Genomic DNA, 20,678 nt, shown 5'->3' on the forward strand with positions numbered 1-20,678 from the left:
AATGGTCATGAGTGCGCATCAGGTGAGGGAAGGACTGAACCTAATCATGACTCCCTGTGCTCCTTCCACCCCCCATGGAGGAACAGCCTCTGGCAGCAGTCCCTCTCACAGCCTCAAACAAACTAATGGCCAGTTGGATAAAGTCTTAATGGGAGCTGGTCCTAACTGGTCTGTGGCCCGCATGATCCAGAAGGAGGGCAGAGAATTGGAGGCAGGAATTGGTTTCCTTCACCAACAGAGAGAAAAAAAAACATTTGTTCAAGTTCTTCACTCTTTCTAAATATATCCTCTAGTTTTCAGCCTCCATTGACAGGATGAGGATGGCTCAGCCTACCATCTGCTTCAGGAACAGGTAAAGACAACTCCATTCCACAAAGAACACAAGCTGCTCCTTGCACACCTTAGAAAATAAGAAACTGAATGGGCTAGAATAGCAAAGGGGTCTTGGGAGACAGGTGAACTAATCATTAAAGACAGCATCATAGATCAACAAAGCAAATCAAATGCTAACAACCCTCTGGAATTTATTTCCCGGAGTATAGAATTCAAAAGTAGTGAAGCTAAACTTGTATAGGACTCTGATTAGACCACAATTACAGTACAGATTCTGTGTACACCCCCATAATATAAAAAGAAATACAGGACTTAGGAGCAGGAGTGGGCCATTCAGCCCTTCGAGCCTGCTCCGCCATTTGATAGGAACATGGTTGATCTGATTGTGGTCCCAACTCCACTTTCCTGCCTGCGCCCCCATAACCCTCGATTCCCTTGTCAATCAAAAATCTGTCTAACTCTGCCTTGAATAAATTCAATGACCCAGCCTCCACTGCTCTCTGGGGAAGAGAATTCAACATATTAGCAACCCTCAGAGAGAAACCAAATCTCTCCATCTCCATCTTAAATGGGAGACCATTTATTCTTAAACTGTGTCCCCTAATTCTAGTCTCCCCACAAGTGAAAACATCCTCCCAATAACCACCCTGTCAAGTTCCCTCAGGATCTTATGTTTCAATAAGATCAGCTCTCATTCTTCTAAACTCCAACGGATACAGGCCCAACCTGTCCAACCTTTCTTCATAAGATAACCCCCCACATCCCAGGAATGAATCGAGTGAACCTTCTCTGACACAATTATATCCTTTTTTTCAAATAAGGAGACCAAAACCGTACACAGTACTCCAGTTGTGGTTGTGATCTGACCAAGGTCCTGTACAGTTGCAGTAAAAGGACAGAAGATGCAGAAAGTGCAATGATAGTACCAGAACTGAGAGACTTTTACTATTTAAGAGTCTTCTATAGACGTATAAATAGTAAAAAGGTATTAAGAGGACGGGTGGGATCAATTAGGGGCCTAAAAGGGGATTTATGCATGGAGGCAGAGGGCATGACCTAGCTAAATTAATTCTTTGCATCTGTCTTTACTGTGGAAGAAGATGCTGTCAAAGTTATGGTGACAGAGGAGGAGCTAGGATAAAAAAGATAATGAAGAGAAGGAATTAGGAAGGCTGGCTGTACTTAAAGTTGATAAGTCACCAGGATCAGATGAGATGTATCTGAGGATACTGAAGGAAATCAGGGTGGAAGTTGCAGAGGCATGGCCACAGTCTTTCAATCCTCAATAGATATGGAAGTGTTACCAGAGCACCAGAGAATTGAAAATTTTTAACCCTTGTTCAAAAAAGGCTATACAGATAAACCGGCAACTACAAGCAAATCAGCTAACCTTGCTGATGGGAAAGCTTTAAGAAATCATAATCTGAAACAAAATTAAGTCACCTGGACAAGTGTGGATTAAATAAGGAAAACCAGCATGGATTTATTAAAGGAAAATCACGTTTCCCTAAGTTTATTGAATTTTTTGATGAGGTAACAGAGAGGGTTGATGAAGATAATGTGGTTGACATGGACTTCCAAAAGGTATTTAAAAAGTGCCACACAATAGGCTTTCCAGCAAAGTTGAAGCCCATGAAATAAAAAGGACAGTGATATCATGGATATGAAATTGGCAGAGTGACAGGAAACAGGGAGTAGTGGTGAATGTTTGTTTCTCAGGCTGGAGGAAGGTATACAGTGAGGATCCCCAGGAATAAATACTAGGACCAGTGCTTTTCTTGATATATATTAATGACCTAGACTCAGGGGTTTAGGGCACAATTTCAAACTTTTCAAATGTGTGTTATTTGGCATCACAGATCATGTGTTAGTAAACAGGGTGGGAAATATTGTACAGATCCATCAGTATTTTGTAGTTCTTATTTTTCAGTAGGTTTGATTCTACTTTTTGCCTTTCTGGGTGGGTCCTGGGTCCCACCGAGCCTCTCCATCATGCCTGCTTCATTCTAACTCTTTTCTCCACAGCAGGCAGCAGTCTCTGTTCACGTCACTGATGCTTCTGTCGCTCTGCTACCTGGTGCTGCTGTACCCATCCTACCACAAACAGCAGGACATCTGGAGATATTACAGCATGTCACAGGATTGCATTGTGGTATGCTTCAGACTCCTACTAGCCCAGTGAGGGCCAGGACGAGGGTGAGAGAAGGGGAAATGATGTGGGTTTGGATGAGGCGAGGACGTATGAAGGTGAAAGGGGAAGATCGGGGAGGTGAGGGTGCAAGCAAGGGTGAATACGTTTATAGTGAAGGTGTGGGGGATGAGGGTGTGAGTGAGGGTGGCAAAGATGGGGCAGCATACAGGAGAACACTGATGGGCATGCACACTGAGATGTTGGGTATATTGGCTGGCCTGTCAGGCAGCCTCCTGTCACTGTCAAGGAGCATGGAGGAGTCTGGCTCCAACTTGGCAGAGGGCATTGTGCAGAGCTTCCCCACTCCACAACCTCAGCTCCATCTCCCCATCATCCTGCAGACACAGAGACACCGCAGCTGCAGCCACCATACCGGTCGAGCCTTTGCTGTGGGCAGGTCGCCAAGTCCTCTGCCCTCCATATGAGGATGCAGCAACACTCCCTGCCAAATGCACTCACCTCAGCACTTCCAGAAACACTCCTGGAGTACTTTCAGAAACTTTCCAATAGCAGGATGCCCACATGAGTACCCTTCTCAAGCTGGTGTGGCACGTGGACCATGCTGGAGCTGGGTAGTGGTGCAACACATACCCTCAGAGGGGTGATAGGCTTCCAATGGCATTACCAATCTGAATTTTGTGCCTTCCTCTGTTGAGTCTAACCATAAATTAGACTAGTGGATCCTGGGGAGGAAATGTCCAAATTTAGGACTGATGTCACCATCCTGGTCTGAAGCAGTGTTCCCTTTAATTATTCTTTGCTGTGTGGCTTGTTTGTTGCACTCTGTGGAACATTCTGGATTTTGCAGCTGCGTACCTATGCAGCTTAGAGGTAACATCAATCTAAGCCCACCTTTTTGTATGAGATATGGGAAGGGGCAGCAAAGTGAATTTGAGGTAGATGATCAGCCATGATTTTATTAAATGACAGGCCAGGTTCGAGGGGCCGAATGGCCTACTCCAACTCCTATTTCTAATATTGGGAACTTGAGAAAGACAACATTGTGACCGAGCTAAAATGTCCTCTATCTTTCTTTAGCGACTCCACAATCGAAGCGAGAAGATAGTTTCTAGTCCTTGCAAAGCAAACTCCAGCCAATCCAAATTCTCTGTGCTGTATCCTGGGAAACAGCTCCACGGGATTCCTGTGTTTGTGCAGAAAGGGAAGATCCCACATCTGGGCACCGCACTTTATAAACCACCTTTGGGGTTCAGAGGTTGTGAGAAGCAGCTTCAGGAAATCATGGAGATGTTGCCACAAGCGGGGCTCCCAGAGGAGGTGGCATCGGCCAGCTGCACGAGGTGTATTGTGGTGGGGAATGGTGGCATTCTGCGAGGCAGCAGACTTGGGGCCTTCATTGACCAACATAACATCATTATCAGGTGACCAAAATTTCAGTTTGTTAAGGTTCAGTCCAAACATAAAAGTGGAGCCCAAATATCACTTACTACAATAATCTTTCCATTACAGTTTAGAACCATAGAACCATACATTGACATTACAATTTCCAATGCAATCCACTTTACACCTTCTAGACTCAACATTGAGTTCAATAATTTCTAAGCTTAATCATTTCTAAGTACAATAATAACCACTGCTCCCATTGCATTGGACTCGTCTGTTTCTTTACTTGTCCTATTTCTATCTCCTTTTATCTTGCATCATCATACCTTTTGTTATTTCATCTCTCCTGTCTTCCCCCTATCACAGACCTTCCCTTTTGTTCTTTCCTCCTTCTCCTCACTGCCCCTCTCGCCATACTTAAAACCTGTTCCATCTCAAACTTTTTCCCTTTCTGACAAGAGGTCACAGATCTGAAATATTACATAAGAAGGAGCAGTAGGCCATTCAGCCCCTCGAGCCTGCTTTGCCATTCAATAAAATCATGGTTGATCTTCTACTTCAACTCTGCTTTCCCGCCCTATTCCCCATATCCCATTAACTCTGTTTCTCTCTCCACAGATGCTGCCAGAGTATTCCCAGCATTTTCTGTTTTTATTTCAGATCCCCAGCATCCTCAGCATTTTGCCTTTTGTATCATTACAACAAACTGATTTCCTTTCTCATTCCAAAAATGTTTCTTTTTCAGTAACTGTTAGCCCCAGAAAGCTAGAGTCTCTCCATAGCTTGAATACTGTTACCACATCTGGGGAGGTTCAGACTTTCACTCCTGAACATCAAACATAATTTGTTGTCTGACAGATGATCTTCACACTTCCATCATCTCTCTTGTTTTATCAATGCAACAATGGCCAGAGCTTTCCTGAACTTGCCTCTCTTCTTCCTCCTGAACTGCTCCTGCTCCATGCTACATTCCCTTCCTCCCCACTGCTTTAGTCAAGAGTGTCAGCCATGACTCAGTTGGTAGCACTCTTCCCTCTTAGTCACAAGGTTCTGGGTTCAAACCTCACTCCAGGGCTTGAGCATAAAAATCAAGGCTGATGCTCCACTGCAGTTCTGAGGGAGGGCTGCACTGTCTGAGGCACTGTACTTTGGAGGAGGTGTCTGCTTGTTCAGGTGGATATAAACTATCCTATGCACTATTTTAAAGAAGAGCAGGGGCATTCTACCTGGTACCCTGGCCAATATTTATCCCTCAATCAACATCGCTAAAACAGGTTATCTAGTCATTATTGCATTGCTTTTATGGGAGCTTGCTGTGCACATATTGGCTGCCACATTTCCTACATCACAACAGTGACTACATTTCAAAAAGTACCACATTGGTTGTAAAGTGTTTTGAAATGTCGGTTGGTCATTAAAAGTGCTATATAAATGCAAGTCTTTCTTTCTAAGATTCAATTTTCTTAAAGTACCAGGACCGGATGAGATGGTCCAAGAGTACTGAAGGAAGTGAGAGTGGGAATTGCAGAGGCATTAGTGATAATCTTCCAGTCTTCCTTAGACACAGGGGAGGTGCCAGAACATTGGAGAACTGCAAATGTTACACCCTTGTTCAAAAAGGGGTGCAAGGATAAAGCTGGCAACTACAGACCAGTCAGTATGACCTCAGTGGTAGGGAAGCTTCTGGAAACTATAATACGGGGTAAAATCAATAATCACTTAAACAAGTGCAGGATAATTAAGGAAAGCCAGCATGAATTCATTAAGGGAAAATGATGTTTAACTAACTTGCTGAAGTTTTTTGAGGAGGTAACAGAGAAGGTTGGTAAGGGCAATACTGTTGATGTGGTGTATGTGGATTTTCAAAAGGCTTTTGATACAGTGCCACACAACAGACTTGTGAGCAAAATTCTAACTCATGGAATAAAAGGGAAAGTAGGCACTTGGATAAGAAATTGGCTGAGTGACAGGAAACAGAGTAGTGATAAATGGTTGTTTTTTAGATTGGAGGAAGGTTGTAGCGGAGTTCCTCAGGGGTCAGTGTTGGGGCCCTTGCTCTTCTTGATATACATTAATGAGCTAGGCTGTGGTGTTCAGGGCATGATTTCAAAATTTGTAGACAATACGAAGATTGGAAATGGTGTCAACTGTGATGGGAATAGTCTTGAACTTCAAAAGGACATAGACATGTTGGTTGACTGGGCAGACAAGTGGCAGATGAAGTTTAGTGCAGAGAAGTGTGAGGTGATTTGTTTTTGGCAGGAAAGATATGGTGAGACTGTATAAAATAAAGGGAGAGCCTCTAAAGGAGGTGCAGGAACAGAGGGACCTCGGTGTATACGTACATAAGTCATTGAAGATGGCAGGGCATGTTGAGAGAGCAGTTAATAAAGCATATAGTATCTTAAGCTTTATTATTAGGGGCATTGAGTACAAGAGTAAGGACACTAGTTAGGCCTCATCTGGAGTACTGCATCCAGTTCTGGGTGTCATACTTGAGGAAGGACGTGAAGACATTGTAGAGAGTACAGAGGAGATTCACAACAATGATTCTGGGATGAAGAACTGTAGCTATGAGGCTAGATTGGAGAGGTTGGGACTCTTTTCCTTGGAGAAAAGAAGGCTGAGAGGAGACTTGATAAAAGTATTAAAGATCCTGAGGGGTATGGATAGGGTAAATAGGGAGAAACTGCTCCCATTCAAGAGAAGATCAAGAACTAGAGGGCACAGATTCAAAATAATTGGCAAAAGGAGTAAATGTGATGTGAGGAAAAATTTTTTCACCCAGAGGTGGTTGGAGTCTGGAACAAACTTCCTGAAAGGATGTGGAGGCAGGTTCGATCGAGGTATTCAAAAGGAATTGGATTGCTACCTGAAAAGAGAGAATATACAAGGTTACAGGGATAAGGCAGGTGAGTGGGACGAGGTGGAATGCCCTTTCAGAGAGCTAGTGCAGACTCGATGGGCTGAATGGCCTCCTTATGCACTGTAAAGATACTGTGAAATTCAGGGGTGTGTGGGGTTGGTGGGTGCGGATGTTGGGTGAGACGCCATGTTGGAATGGAGACACTGGAGGTGCCCCCATTATGGTGCTTCAGGCCTGATTAACATCAGACCGGAGAACTGTAGAGAGTGACAGGCAGCTCACTGACAAAGCAAGATTAAGAATCAGATTGCTGCAAAACACCAGCAGCAACTCTCATAAGTGAGGAGGGGAGACTGGGTTGGGGAGGTGGTGATTGGGTCAGGAAGTAGTGGAGGGGGAGCGGCAATGATCAGGGGGAGTGCACACTTTAAATGTGAGGTCAGGCGAGTCACTGCTGCTCCTCCCCACTCTATGTTCAGTTAAGTACATTTTAATAACTCACATTGTTGGTTGTGGTCCCTAGAAGAACTGCTTCTAATGAGCATGTGGTTACTACTTGCGATATTGTTGGTTCATGAGTCTGCAGGTGACTGAATTTCTAAGCCAATGCAACCATCTTCTGCTCTAAATCATTCTTTTCCAGGTTGTTGTCCTGGTACATGAATCAGGTAAAGTTAGTGTGCAGGTACAACAAGTGATTAGGAAGGCAAATGGAATGTTGGCGTTTATTGCAAGGGGAATGGAATATAAAAGTGGGGATTTTTTGCTGCAGTTGTACAGGGTGTTGGTGAGACCACATCTAGAGTACTGTGTATAGTTTTGGTCTCCTTATTTAAGAAAGGATATAAATGCATTATAGAATCATTTTAGAGTTCAGAGAAGGTTCACTCAACTGATAGCTAGGACTTGCGGGGGGTTATCTTACAAGCTGGGCCTGTACCCATTGGAGTTTTGAAGATTGAGAGGTGATATTATTGAAACATATACAATCTTGAGGAGACTTGACAAGGTGAGTGCAGAAAGGATGTTTCCCTGTGTGGGAGAGACTAGAACTAGGGGGTACAGTTTAAAAATGAGAGGTCTCCCATTTTCCCATTTAAGACTGAAATGAGAAGTTTTTTTCTCAAAGGCCATGAATGATTGAAACTCTTCCCCAGAGAGCGGTTGAAGTAGCGTCAGTGAATGTTTTTAAGGCAGAGGTAGATAGATTCATGACTAACAAGGGAGTCAAAGGTTACCGAGGGTAGATGGAATGTGGAGTTGAGGCCATAATCAGATCAGCCAAGATCTTATTAAATAGCAGGCAGGCTCGAGGGACCGAATGGCCTGCTCCTGCTCCTAATTTGCATGTTCATATGCTTCAAAACTCCGAATTTCATTCCTTCTTTCTGACTTCCCTCCCTCCTAAAATCTCTAGTTCAGTTGAGCTGTTAATGTGGGCTGCACTGCTCTGACAATCTCATGGAAATTTGTCTAAATTTGTCTTGGGGGCTTGTTTGAGGCTAATTATTGTTGTTGATAGATGTTTCTCTAGCAGCTGCTCTCCCTCAAGAGAGGTCAACTTATCTTAAGATCAGAAATATCTTTCTCTGCATAATTCCTATTTAATTTATTCAGTTGTGAATAAAACAATTCACGTAAAACATTTAATCAAGTTATTGAAATATTTTTTATATTGTTTCAAATCTCAAATTGGACTTTAGAAATTTCAATTACTGAGAAATAATGGACAGGACTTTTTCAAAAAGCATTTTCAGCTAACTTATTTAATCAACAAACCATGACTACAGAAGTCATGTACATTATTAGGTTCATTATTTGTACATTATTTCCCCATTAGAAAATGTTTACATAGGGTCTTTTCACTGTGATATGTTAATATAAAAGTTTTCCATTTTAAGTGCAAAACAGAAAGTAAAATTAGTGTATGCAGAAAGTTTGCTGACAGGAAAGATTTTTCACCATGTATAGATGTGTTTAATATATACACATATATATTATATATATATTCCAAGCAGGATACTGTTTTTTTGAAATGATTTCTTTCTACCACATCAGAATGAATAATGGGCCTGTGGTAGGTCACGAAATCGATGTTGGATGGAAGACCACGCTGAGGATTACATACCCAGAAGGTGCTCCTCAGTCTCCCTGGGACTATGATCCGAGCTCATTGTTTGTTTTGGCAACATACAAAAGCACAGACCTTGCTTGGCTAAACGCAATGGTCAGAAAGAAGCCAATGGTGAATAATGATTTCCTTTCCCATTCCAAAATGTATCTTTCTAACAAAATCTTGCATTACCACTGCCATTTCTGAAGAGCTCTGTTGCAGCCTCTGACAGAAGGAAATTAAGAGTCTGTTGAATGATCTCTCTTCTCACTTCCAATCCTTTTTGTTTCCCTTTAGTTGAAAGATAGTATGAGTCATTGCTCCTCTGAATCTTCCTCTTTTGTTTCACCCCACAAAGACACCATCCTCACTTTGCCTCTCCTCACACTTCTTTTGATATCAAGAACTATAACCAAGTCACCCCCTCTAACTCAATCGTTTTGCGGGAACTCAAACTTGTACAAGTTCTACAATCCAGAATCATCCTACAATCTGCAGGGATTTACAACTCAAGCTTGGCAATGCCTGGCCACTGCATCGCATTTCACTTGATCTTCTCTCTCACATTTTTCAACCCAGTCTGGATGGACCAGGGGGTTCCACACTGTCTGTCTTTGCTGTATTGTTAAGCCTTTGTTGTTGTTTTGAACCCTCGGCTTTAACTAGGATCCTAGCCAACTTTTGTTCCATCACCTTAGCTAAACTCGAGCAGTACTACTGAGTTGAAAGAGCACAGATAAGTTCATATTGCAGTTCACACTGATAATCATTTACTACACCCTACAGAGCTGCCAGGCAATTGGTGTGCCCCATTAACTACCTTGAGGTGCATCACTCCTTTGGTAAATGCAGGAACTGCCAAGGGACATTTTAAACATTTCTGGCATTTTCTATGGGATAGTTTTCAGTCCTAACTCTTGTGTGAATTAAGGTTATTATGAAATAAGTTCTGCATTTCAGCACCAGTAGCCAGTTTATAGAATGCAGGAGTTGTCACGAGGCAAACATAAGTACAATACCAGTTGTGGTTAAATCATATACAGCAGTGTTCTTCACTGCAAGGCCCTCGAGTGATTGGCGGGTCCTGTGGGCTAAGTGCGGCTCCCCGACTCCATCCATCCATTTTCAGTAACCGCTTTATCCTCAGAGGGTCACGGTGAGCCAGAGCCCAACCCAGCATTATATTTCTATTTTTATCAGTAAAAATGTGTACTGAGCTGTCAGGAAGATATAATAATTTTTATAATGTTATTTGGAATTTATTGTAGAGTAATAGTGGGGTCTGTGTCTATGTATATGTGTGTGTCTGTGTGTGTAGGACTTAATTGCATTAGAGACAGCTGATCTGAAGGCTTTGATGCAAGAAGAGAAGCTACGTTTGAAATGCTGAATAGGTAAACATGGGTGAAGTTTTAGAATGTGAGGTGTAGAGGGAACATTTGCATTTTTAAATAAACTAGACTAGCTTGAATTCAAAAGAGAGGGGTGGGAGGGGTGACACATTTTACCTAGCCAGGAGATGTTAAGGAACAGTGAGTTTATTTTTCCCAAAGATGACTGGTAAAATTGGCTCTATGATAGATTTTTATTATTAGAGAGATAAAGTCCAAAGACATAGTGAAACAATGGGAATTTGCATTCAAATGGGGATATATATATATAAAAGGAGAGAAGGCTGTGTGCAAGGGAAGGCATTTTTAAGATCTAACACAAGTGTGAAAAGCCTCAAGTTGCTGTCAACAAGGAACTGGAGCTGAGTAAAAACTCACTTTGAATTCGACTGTCCAGGGTGTGTGCTTTGCCTGGGTCTGTTTAAATCAATGTGTTTTACTGTTGCCTTAATGGAAGTGTAACTGGGAATTAGTTTAATTAGGGGATTTAGAAGTTATTATAGCAGTAATGTGTAGACATTTACATGGGCTTACAATCTTTCCTTTTATTAACAAATGTTTAATTTAGTTTTGTAAAAAACCTTTAAGCCTCGGTGGCTTTCTTTCTACTGAATTCAAAGCCCGCACTCGAAATAAATACAAATTGCAAAAAGTTGTGGCAGTTGCTTCAAGTTTCCCTCTAGGATTTGAGCAGCTTGGCATTTACCATCCCCCTGCCATAACATGAGCCTATCAAAAGTCAGCCTTCTTTACATGTCACATTGACCACATGGTACAGTGTGCACAATAAGTATATCTATGTATGTGTGTTGAATAGTAACAGTTATAATACCATAGAACCAGCAGAGTATTCAACCATTGAAGTTGTACATTTTATTGGCCCAAGTGAGTTACTGGAGTAGTAAGCAATGATAATTTAGTAGTTGGTGTGGCTCTCACACTGCAGCTTTTTTGCTAAAGTTGCCCCTGCTTGAAAACTTGTGAAGACAACTGATATACAGAGTTGTCACACTGAAACACACAGCAGGTAGCAAGAAATTCTCATTTGTCTGGCGCAAGCTGCATGTCTATAGGAGACCAACCAGGGTTTCAGTAGCAAATGGGCCGAGGCGCTGTTCACTGGAGTGAACAGAGATACACTCCAGCCATACTGTATCAGAGAGGAGCAAACTGTTCATGTTAACCTTGCTAACAGCTGATTTGTAGGAAAACTTCACAATCTCCAGAATTTTATTTCATTTTCTTTCCTTTATAGAATCTTTGGCAAAAGATGTGGTTTTGGCAATCCGTGGTTGAGTCCATCCCCATAGAACCAAAAAACTATCGAATATTAAACTTAGATATAGTCAGAGAAACAGCGCTGAACTTCCTGGGCTTCTCTGAGCCACACGACAATCATTGGAGGTGGAAGCAGGTATGACCTTTAAACTCCACACACTTGCTACTAAAGTTCCACATATCCAAAGAGTGAAACTACTATACCATCAAAGACCCATACAGCATAGACATCCATTCAACTCATCATACCTGTGCTGACTTTTTGGAAAACTATCCAATCAAATCTACTCCCCTGATCTTTTCCCATAGTCCATTAAATCTTTCCATTTCAAGTATTTATCCAGTTCCCTTTGAAAGTTATCACTGAATCAGCTTCCACCGCCCTTTCAAGCATCACATTCCAGATCCTAACAACTCGCTGTGTAAAAAAAATCTCCTAATCGCTAGCTGATTCTTTTACTAATTACCTTAAGTCTGTGTCCTCTGATTTACCGATCCTCGTGCCAGTGACAGCAGTTTCTCCTTATTCGTTCTCGTCAAAACACCTTGTGTTCACTAAGCTAGGGAATAAAAACAGAAAGTACTGGAAATATACATAGGTTAAGCCAGTGTTTGTAAATACAAGAGATAACTTACAGGGTTTTTGGTGTGTACACTTCATCAGACCAACTGTTTAAAAACAAACACGTTCAACAACAGAGGAACATGGCAGTGACTGGGCTTCTGATCAAGAAGAAAGGAGATAGCCTGCATATAATTCTGGTGAAGGATGGAGGTGTAGATGGACATGACATCCTGGATGAATGGATGATAGAGATAATTAGAGAATCTGCATTGTTAAAGCAGCAGAGAGCATTGAAAAAGTCACAAATATGGATGGGTAGGGATGGGCTTTTATGACAGCACCTGTATTATTGTCCCCATTATTTTCATTCAATCAAGAACCTGGATGAAGGCACAAAGGGCATTAAATTCATCTTAGATTCCAGAGCAATAGGAGCAAGAGCCAATTGACAGCCCTGTTTATACTCCACCTGATGTTCTTTCTCAATGGAAGGTGAATTTCACCCCAATGGTGCATGGCATCAGCAAGGTTGAAAGGAGTATGAGAAATCACAAGCTATTCCAATAACCTGCTCACTGCTGCTCAGTTTGGGTTCCACCAGGATCACTTGACTCCAGACTGCAATACAACCTACATCCAAACATGGATGAAAGTTCCGAGGTGAGGTTACATCTTGACATCAAGGCATCCAATTGTGGCATCAAGAAGGTCTAGTAAAATTGAAGTCAAAGGGAATCAGAGGGAAAACTCTGGAGTCATACCTAGCACAAAGGAAGATGGTTGTAGTTGTTGGAAGTCAATCATCTCAGTCCCAGGACATCACTGCAGGAGTTCCTCAGGGTAGTGTCCTAGACCCAACCATCTTCAGTTGCTTCATCAATGACCTTCTGTCCAACTTAAGATCAGAATTGGGGGGTGTTCACAGATGACTGCATAATGTTCAGCACCATTCACAACTCAGATACTGAACCAGCCCATGTCCATGTGCAGCAAGATTTCAACAATATTCAAGCTTGGGCTAATAAGTGGCAAATAACATTCGCGCCACACAAGTGCCAGACAATGACCATCTCCAACAAGAGAGAGTTTAACCATTTCCCCTTGACATTCAATGGCATTACTATTGCAGAATACCCTACTAACAACATCCTGGAGATTACCATGGACCAGAAACTGAACTGGGTCAGCTATGTAAATACTGTGGCTACAAGAGCCGGTCAGATTGCACAGTGTTCAGTTCCATTTGCAACAACTCAGATAATTAAGCAGTTCTGCATATGCATGCAGCAAGACCTGGACTGGGCAACACTTACCTTTGCCCTTCACCCAGTTTCTTGATTAAATGGAGACAAAATACAGATGCTGCCATAAAAGCTCATCCCTACCCATCCTTTTTTTCTGACTCTTGATGCTGTCTGTTTCTTTATTAATGTGGATTCTCTAACTCCAATCATCGATTCACCCTGGATGAGTACAGCTCCATCAATAATCAAAAAGCTCAACACCAGTTGGCACCCCATCAACCACTTTAAACATTCACTCCCTCCATCACCAATGCATAGTGGTAGCAGTGTGTACCATCTACAAGATGCATTGCATCAACTTCCCAAGGCTCCTGCGACAGTACCTTCCAAACTGTGACCCCCTGCCACCTAGAAGGACAAGGGCAACAGGTGCATGGAAACACCATCACCTGCAAGTTCCCCCCCAAGTCACTCACCATCCTGACTTGGAAATATATCGCCGTTCCTTCACTGTCGCAGTATCAAAATCCTGGAACTCCCTCCCTAACAGCAGCTACTCCACATGTCTGTAGCAACAAGTTCGCTCACCACCACCTTCTCAAGGGGAGTTAGGGGTGGGCAATACTTCTTTCACCACATAATCCTACCCCTAGCATAAACACACAATAATGGATCTATGAAACAGACCCCATAAACAAAAGGAGTCAAGTAAATCATTCTGAAAGAAGCTGGATAATTATGGTGTTGGAAGAATATAGAGATATTGAAATGTAGAAATTTAGACCTCTTGGCAGATAAGAACCTTGCCCACCATCAGCTTATATTGTGGTCTGAGTGTGAGGGATTTAGAGTTGGGCAGAAGGCCCAGGCTGCATAGTGGCAAAGTTAAAGAATACTCTGCACTTTTGCTTCACTGCAATTGGAGATCATGGAATATTTGCACAGAGTTTAGGAGATTAGGTTCAGCAAAATCTTTGATAAGTTAGATGAGACACGGTCATTGGACTAGGTGAGCTTCTCCAAACAACTAAATGAATATCTTACATTCCACTTTTTCATAGAATTGTACAGCACAGGAGGCCACCATTGTTCATTGTTCATCAGTTCATTGTTCCTGTGCCAGCTCTTTGAAAGAGCTACCTGATTTAGTCTCACTCCACCCCTTGCTCTTTCCCCACGTCCTTGACATTTTTTTTTTCTTTTTCATGTATTTATCCAATTGCCTTTTGAAAGTTACTATTGAATCTGCTTCCACCACTCTTTCAGGCAGCGCATTCCACATCATAACTCACTGTGCAGTTGTTTTTCCCCTCGTCACCCCTTTTATGGTTTTTTTTCAGGTGCTTCCAACCCTCGGAGTGATTTCCATCATCACTGCCTTGCACCTGTGTGATGAGGTCAATCTGGCTGGTTTTGGCTATGATATGACTCGCCCTGACCTGCCTTTACACTACTATGAAACCATCCGGATGAATGCAATGAATGCTCAGGCTGTGCACAATGTGAATAGAGAAAAGCTCTTCCTGGCTTCCTTGGTGAAAGCGAAAGTTGTCAATGACCTTACAGGTGGGGTCAGCTGGTAGAAGGACATTGGAAATGTGCAGCCTTCAGCTGAAATCACTTTCTTTATTAACATTTAAAACAAGAGAATTGAACATTTCATCAGCATCTGTGTCAAACACATTCAAGCATAGAAAAAAAATTCCAGGCAAACTATACATTTAACAAATATGTTCTTCTTGTAGCATTTCCCAAATGAAAGTCAATTTAAGCAGAAAATGGGTGCACAGCCATCACGGGTGGGTGAGTTAACCAGAGTTAGTACATTGCAAGCAGTTAATTAGTCCAACTAACTTTTGTGGACGTCACAGACAGGAGACAGTTAGAAAATGGAAGTTAAAATTAATAAGAAAACAGAAACTAAACCACGTTCGCCAGTTAATAGTTAGCCACAAATCCAACTGAAATCATGAGTGAATAATAGGTCAGAGGATATGACCTATGGTTTATGATACACAGGAAATAACCTAAGATGAGCTAGTTTTTGAGATAATGGGGAAGCTCAGAAGGATTGCGTCCTGCTGGACAGTGTAAAGAACCTGTCCTTGAGTAACACAGATAAGAATGGGGCCCAAGGGCAGCTTTAGTTTTGCACTGAAAGTTATGAAAGCAGGAACCTGTCAGTTGACAGAGATTGTTTCTTGGAGGGTTTAAAAGTTGAGGCATCTGAGTGGCCTGCAGGCAGCTTGGACTGGAGACCCAATGTAAAACTCCAGGCATCTTAGATTTATTCAAAGGACTGTCTGCCTGTAAGGATATGGACATAAACCAGTTGCTTGTTTACTATGACTATGGGTTGAATGGCCTCTTTTGGTGCTATAATTTCTACAAATTATTAATAAAATATTAAAGTTGCTGAGTGTAGACCCTCAAACCGATTATAATTATAAGATTTTGACAGAGACCAAATCTTTTATTTTCCAGAGATCTCGCGTCCAATGCTGCAAGGTGTGATATAGTATTACACATCCATTCTAGTGGTTTCTAATAAAAGTCTAATAAATAATTTACAGCCAGCATTTAGGAAGGTTTAGATCTAGAGCATGACAGCATAACTGTGGAAGACTGTGCAAATGAACAGCACATAAACATTTAAGCAGTCTTAAGCAAAAACATGTAATTAGGTTTTAGTTCAAGGCTACTCCATTTCAACAGCAATCATGTGATTGACCTACATGTTGTATTTATTGAATCTTAGAATCCAGCCATACAGAAGGCCTTTCAGCCCAGTATGCCTGTGCCTGCTCTTTAAGAACACTGTCCAATTAAGTCTCACTCCCCATAACCCTGCAAATTAGTTTCTCTTCCAGTTGCCCTTTGAAAGTTCAAATGGGATCTGATTACAGCCACTTTCAGGTAGTGCACTCCAGACCTAAACAACCTACCTTGAGGAACTGTCTTTGGAAAATTTGAAGGACTTTGAATTTTGGACATTCTTCCTCCTGAGTTATTTTTAAAGGTTTGCAATATTAATTCGAGGCTGTGACTATGCCATTCAAGAAACCACGGGTCAAGATAGATGCCCAGCAAGGAATACCTGGAGAGGGAAGAGATATTTTGTATATCTAAGTTAACAAAGAACTTGCTGATTGGTCAAAATCACCGGGCCAAAGAGAAGTATTCTTTGAACATCTTAGTCTTTAAAACCCTCAGTGTGTGTGGGCATGTCTTCGAAGCAGGCTGCAAGAAAATACTCTCTCTTTCCCTCTCTCTCTGCCCCACCTTTGTGTTACATGAAGCCTAGAGTGAGTCAAGCTTTCTTCAGAAATGTCTCATCAGGTTATCTCACCCATTTTATTTTAAAAGTCTGCAAAGTTGTGATAAGCTAGTCATCAAAAGACAGTTTCACCAACAGATCCGTCTGAAAGAACTTCCAGACCTATTCTGACCAGAATTCTGTCAGATCAACTGCATCGAGATCTCTTTGAATTTTATTCTTTCAAAAGAAACTTTCCCATACTCAAGCCTCTGCAGAGAACTCTGCTTGTTTTGTCCTGTTTTGTGTTTGTGTGAGAGTGTATGGGGGTTCAAATATCTGCGTTTTTAGAAGGGGAAAATCATAACACTTATAAACTGCAACTTGTATGTTAACCAATTTATTAACTTGTTTTCAAAAAGTAGTTTGTTTTATAATAAATCAATTATTTCTTTGTGTTTACTAAAAGAAGCCTGGTTAGAATCTTTTTATGCTGGGAATAACGGTATCAAAAGGTAAACAATGGGCCAGTTTTGTGGTGAATTAAACATTTAAACTATTGTCACAACTTGTGGAGAAGCGGGGTTAAAATTAACTGCGCAGTCCTCCCAACTTAGTCCATAACATAAGACTGGGGTCTCTCACGGGATTTAAAGTGCGGACAACGAGCGATTGGATTCAGATCAATAATAATTGTTAAAGGATAAAAAGACAGATACCAGGTTTCCGTTTCATTGGTAACTGACATGGCTTTGGAAGTTGCTATGACTTTTTTAAAGATGGAAGATTTATCCCTGACTGGTTTACAAAATGTAACCAAGGCTAAGCTAAGAGAATTGGCAGATAAATTGAAGTTAGAATTAATCAAAGAGGCAAGGAAAGCAGACATAGTTGAGGTAATAGCGCAGCATTTGAAATTGGAAGGAATACAAGAGAAACCACATTCTCCAGGGGATGAATCGATTGAGTTAGCTAGGATTCAGTTGCAAGTGAAGCAGCTTGGACACAAAAAAGAAATGGAGAAACTTATACCTGAACAGGAAAGAGCTGAAAGAGAAAGAGCATTTAAGCAGCTACAACTGGAAAAGGAACAAGAAAAAGCTGAAATTTAAAACAGAGGCACTAAATGTTGGGAAATGTTTTGCAGATGGAAGAACTTATCCCAACTCGGAGTCCAGTGGGGAGATGCTTAAATTTTCCATGGCCTTCCAAAGTTTGAGGAAAGGGATGTAGAGGCATTCTTCAATTTGCTTGAAAGGGTAGCTAAGCAAATGAAGTGGCCAAAAGGAAACTGGGCATTGCTCCAGCAAAGTAGGTTAGTGGACAGAGCTCATGAAATTTATGCATCACATTCAGAAGAGGTGTCTATGGATTATGATGTAGTAGACTATTCTGAGTGCTTATGAGTTGGTCCCTGAGGTGTACAGGCAAAAGTTTCAAAACATAAGGAAACAACAAACCTACATTGAACTTGAGACGGTAAAGCAAACTAACTTTGATCGCTGGATAGGGCACTAAAGGTAGAGGCCATGTATGAGACTCTTAAGGAAATAATTCTCCTGGAGGAATTTAAAAATACACTCCCTCCGGCAGTAAGAACTCATGTAGAGAACCAGAAGGTTTCAACAGCTAGACAGGCAATGGCTGATGATTATGAGCTTGTCCATAGATTCAATCCCTTCCCATCACCCCCACAAACCCGAGAAGGGGAGGAGGTGGCGTAGTGGTATTGTCATTGGACTAGTAATTTAGTGACCCAGGATAATGCTCTGAGTTTGAATTCCACCATAGCAGATGGTGAAATTTGAATTTAATAGAAATATGGAATTAAAAAAAAAGTCCAATGATGACCGTGAAACCATTGTCAGTTGTCGTAAAAACCTTCTGGTTCACTAATGTCCATTAGGGAAGGAAATCTGCCGTCCTTACCTGGTCTAGCCTACATGTGACTCCAGACCCCCAGCAACGTGGTTGACTCTTAAATGCCTTCTGAAATGGCCTAGCAAGCCACTCACCACCACCTTCTCAAGGGCAATAAATGTTGGCCTAGCCAGCGATGCCCACATCCCATGAATGAATGAAAAAAAGATACAAAGTGAGAGGGTGAAAGAAAAACAAATAGCCAGGGAAGGGACAACTGGGAATGTGCTGAAATCTCCTCAGACCAGAAAGGAAAGTTCTGAGGGTGGGAGTGACATCCGAAGGTCTAAGCGTTTCCATTGTAACAAGATGGGACACATTCGGGAAAATTGCTGGAAGTTGTGTGGGAAATCACGAGTGATCCTTAATATTTCCTGACGATGTTTGGGTGGTACCGCTACCTGATGAACCACCGTCCATTCCTTGTCCGCAAGGCTGTGAGGAGGTCTCCACTTCCTCATCAGAATCTCACCTTTAACATTGTAGCATTCTGGAACCCCTTCTGCTTCGGTTTGAGCCGATTGTGCCACTTTGCTTAACTCTGCAGCCCACATATTGGTGTACATAAAGAAAAAGAGCCCCAGCTGAAAATACAACTGATCAAGTTGTAATGCTAATTGTAGCTGAGAGTCCAAGTGTGAACACTGCTGAGCGTACTGGGGGGGTGGGGGGGTGGTGGAAGTGAACAAGCTACAAGGAATTCTTGTCAAAAGGAAAAGTAACTCCCTATTCCTCAAGTGAAGCAGGTAAACCTATTGTTATACTTAGGGATACAGGGGCTACGCAAACTCTTTTGCTGGGGAAAGGTCTGACTTTTCCACCAGAGAGTTCACTAAATGCCAAGGTTTCAGTGAACGGTATTAGTGGGGAGCATATACCCGTACCTTTGTATCAGGTGCACCTGGAGCGTGACCTAATGTCTGGAATGGTAATGGCAGGAGTTGTTCATAGTTTGCCTGTAGGCTGAGTTGACTTACTCCTCGGAAATAATTTGGCCAGAGTGAAAGTAGTACCTTCTCCAGTAGTCCAAAGACCAAGTGAAGGCAAGGAAACAGAGCAGCTACGGGCAAAGGTTCCAGGAATTTTTCTTTCTTGTGAGGTAATCTGAGCAATGGTTAAACAAGCTCCATCGTTAGAGGTAAAATTAGCAACACAAACAGATATTTGTCTATCTGAATATTTCTTCGTGGATTTGGACAATCCAAAGGAAATATTCAGTAATTCATCTCTAACTGAGGCACAGCAAGCTGGTCCAGAGTTAAGCAAAGTGGCACAATCAGCTCAAACCGGAGCAGAAGGGGTTCCAGAATGCTACAATCTTAAAAACAGGATTCTGTTGAAGTGGAGACCTCCTCACAGACTTGTGGACAGGACGGTGGTGAAAAGGGAGGTAGAGAGAAAACAGGGAATTATAGATCAGTCAGCCTGATGTCGGTAGTGGGGAAAATTCTAGAGTACATTATAAAAGATTTAATAGCTGAGCACTTGGAAAACAGTGGCAGAATCGGACAGAGTCAGCATGGATTTACAAACGGGAAATCATGCTTGACAAATCTACTGGAATTTTTCGAGAATGTAACTAGTAGAGTTGATGAGGGGGAGGTAGTGGATGTGGTTTATTTGGACTTTCAGAAGGCTTTCGACAAAGTCCCACATAAGAGATTAGCGTGTAAAATTAAAGTGCATGAGACTGGGGGTAGCGTATTGAGATGGACAGAAAACCGGCCGGCAGACAGGAAACAAAGTGTAGGAATAAACGGGTCTTTTTCCGAATGGCAGGCAGTGACTAGTGGGGTACCGCAGGGATCAGTGCTGGGACCCCAGCTATTCACAATATATATTAATGATTTAGATGAGGGAGCTAAATGTAATATCTCCAAATTTGCAGGTGACACAAAGCTGGGTGGGAGGGTGAGCTGTGAGGAGGATGCAGAGATGCTTCAGTGTGATTTGGACAAGCTGGGTGAGTGGACAAATACATGACAGTTGCAGTATAATGTGGATAAATGTGAGGTTATCCACTTTGGTAGAAAAAACAGGAAGGCAGATTATCTGAATGGCTATAAATTGAGAGAGGGGAATGTGCAACGAGACCTGGATGTCCTCATACACCAGTCGCTGAAGGTAAGCATGCAGGTGCAGCAGGCGGTAAAGTAGGCAAATGGTTTGTTAGCCTT

The 20,678-nt window shown here is 42.0% G+C and overlaps 1 protein-coding gene across 2 annotated transcripts; it reads left to right on the forward strand.

Annotated features, from left to right (window-relative positions):
- The first annotated feature begins 221 nt into the window (after window positions 1-221).
- On the forward strand, window positions 222-17,052 carry LOC144694518 (lactosylceramide alpha-2,3-sialyltransferase-like). 2 transcript variants are annotated; one of them, XM_078565042.1, is made up of 6 exons: window positions 222-352; window positions 2,359-2,485; window positions 3,563-3,906; window positions 8,793-8,979; window positions 11,494-11,652; window positions 14,666-17,052. In XM_078565042.1, the coding sequence occupies exons 1-6, from the start codon at window positions 315-317 to the stop codon at window positions 14,906-14,908; spliced, it is 1,098 nt and encodes a 365-aa protein (XP_078421168.1). In that variant the 5' UTR covers window positions 222-314; the 3' UTR covers window positions 14,909-17,052. The 2 variants fall into 2 exon arrangements, with proteins under 2 accessions (XP_078421168.1, XP_078421169.1); XM_078565043.1 differs by having other exon boundaries at window positions 299-352; window positions 2,362-2,485.
- Window positions 17,053-20,678: the final 3,626 nt, after the last annotated feature.

The sequence above is a fragment of the Cetorhinus maximus genome, chromosome 20 (genome assembly GCF_964194155.1).
Source record: "Cetorhinus maximus chromosome 20, sCetMax3.hap1.1, whole genome shotgun sequence".
Taxonomy (NCBI): Eukaryota; Metazoa; Chordata; class Chondrichthyes; order Lamniformes; family Cetorhinidae; genus Cetorhinus; species Cetorhinus maximus.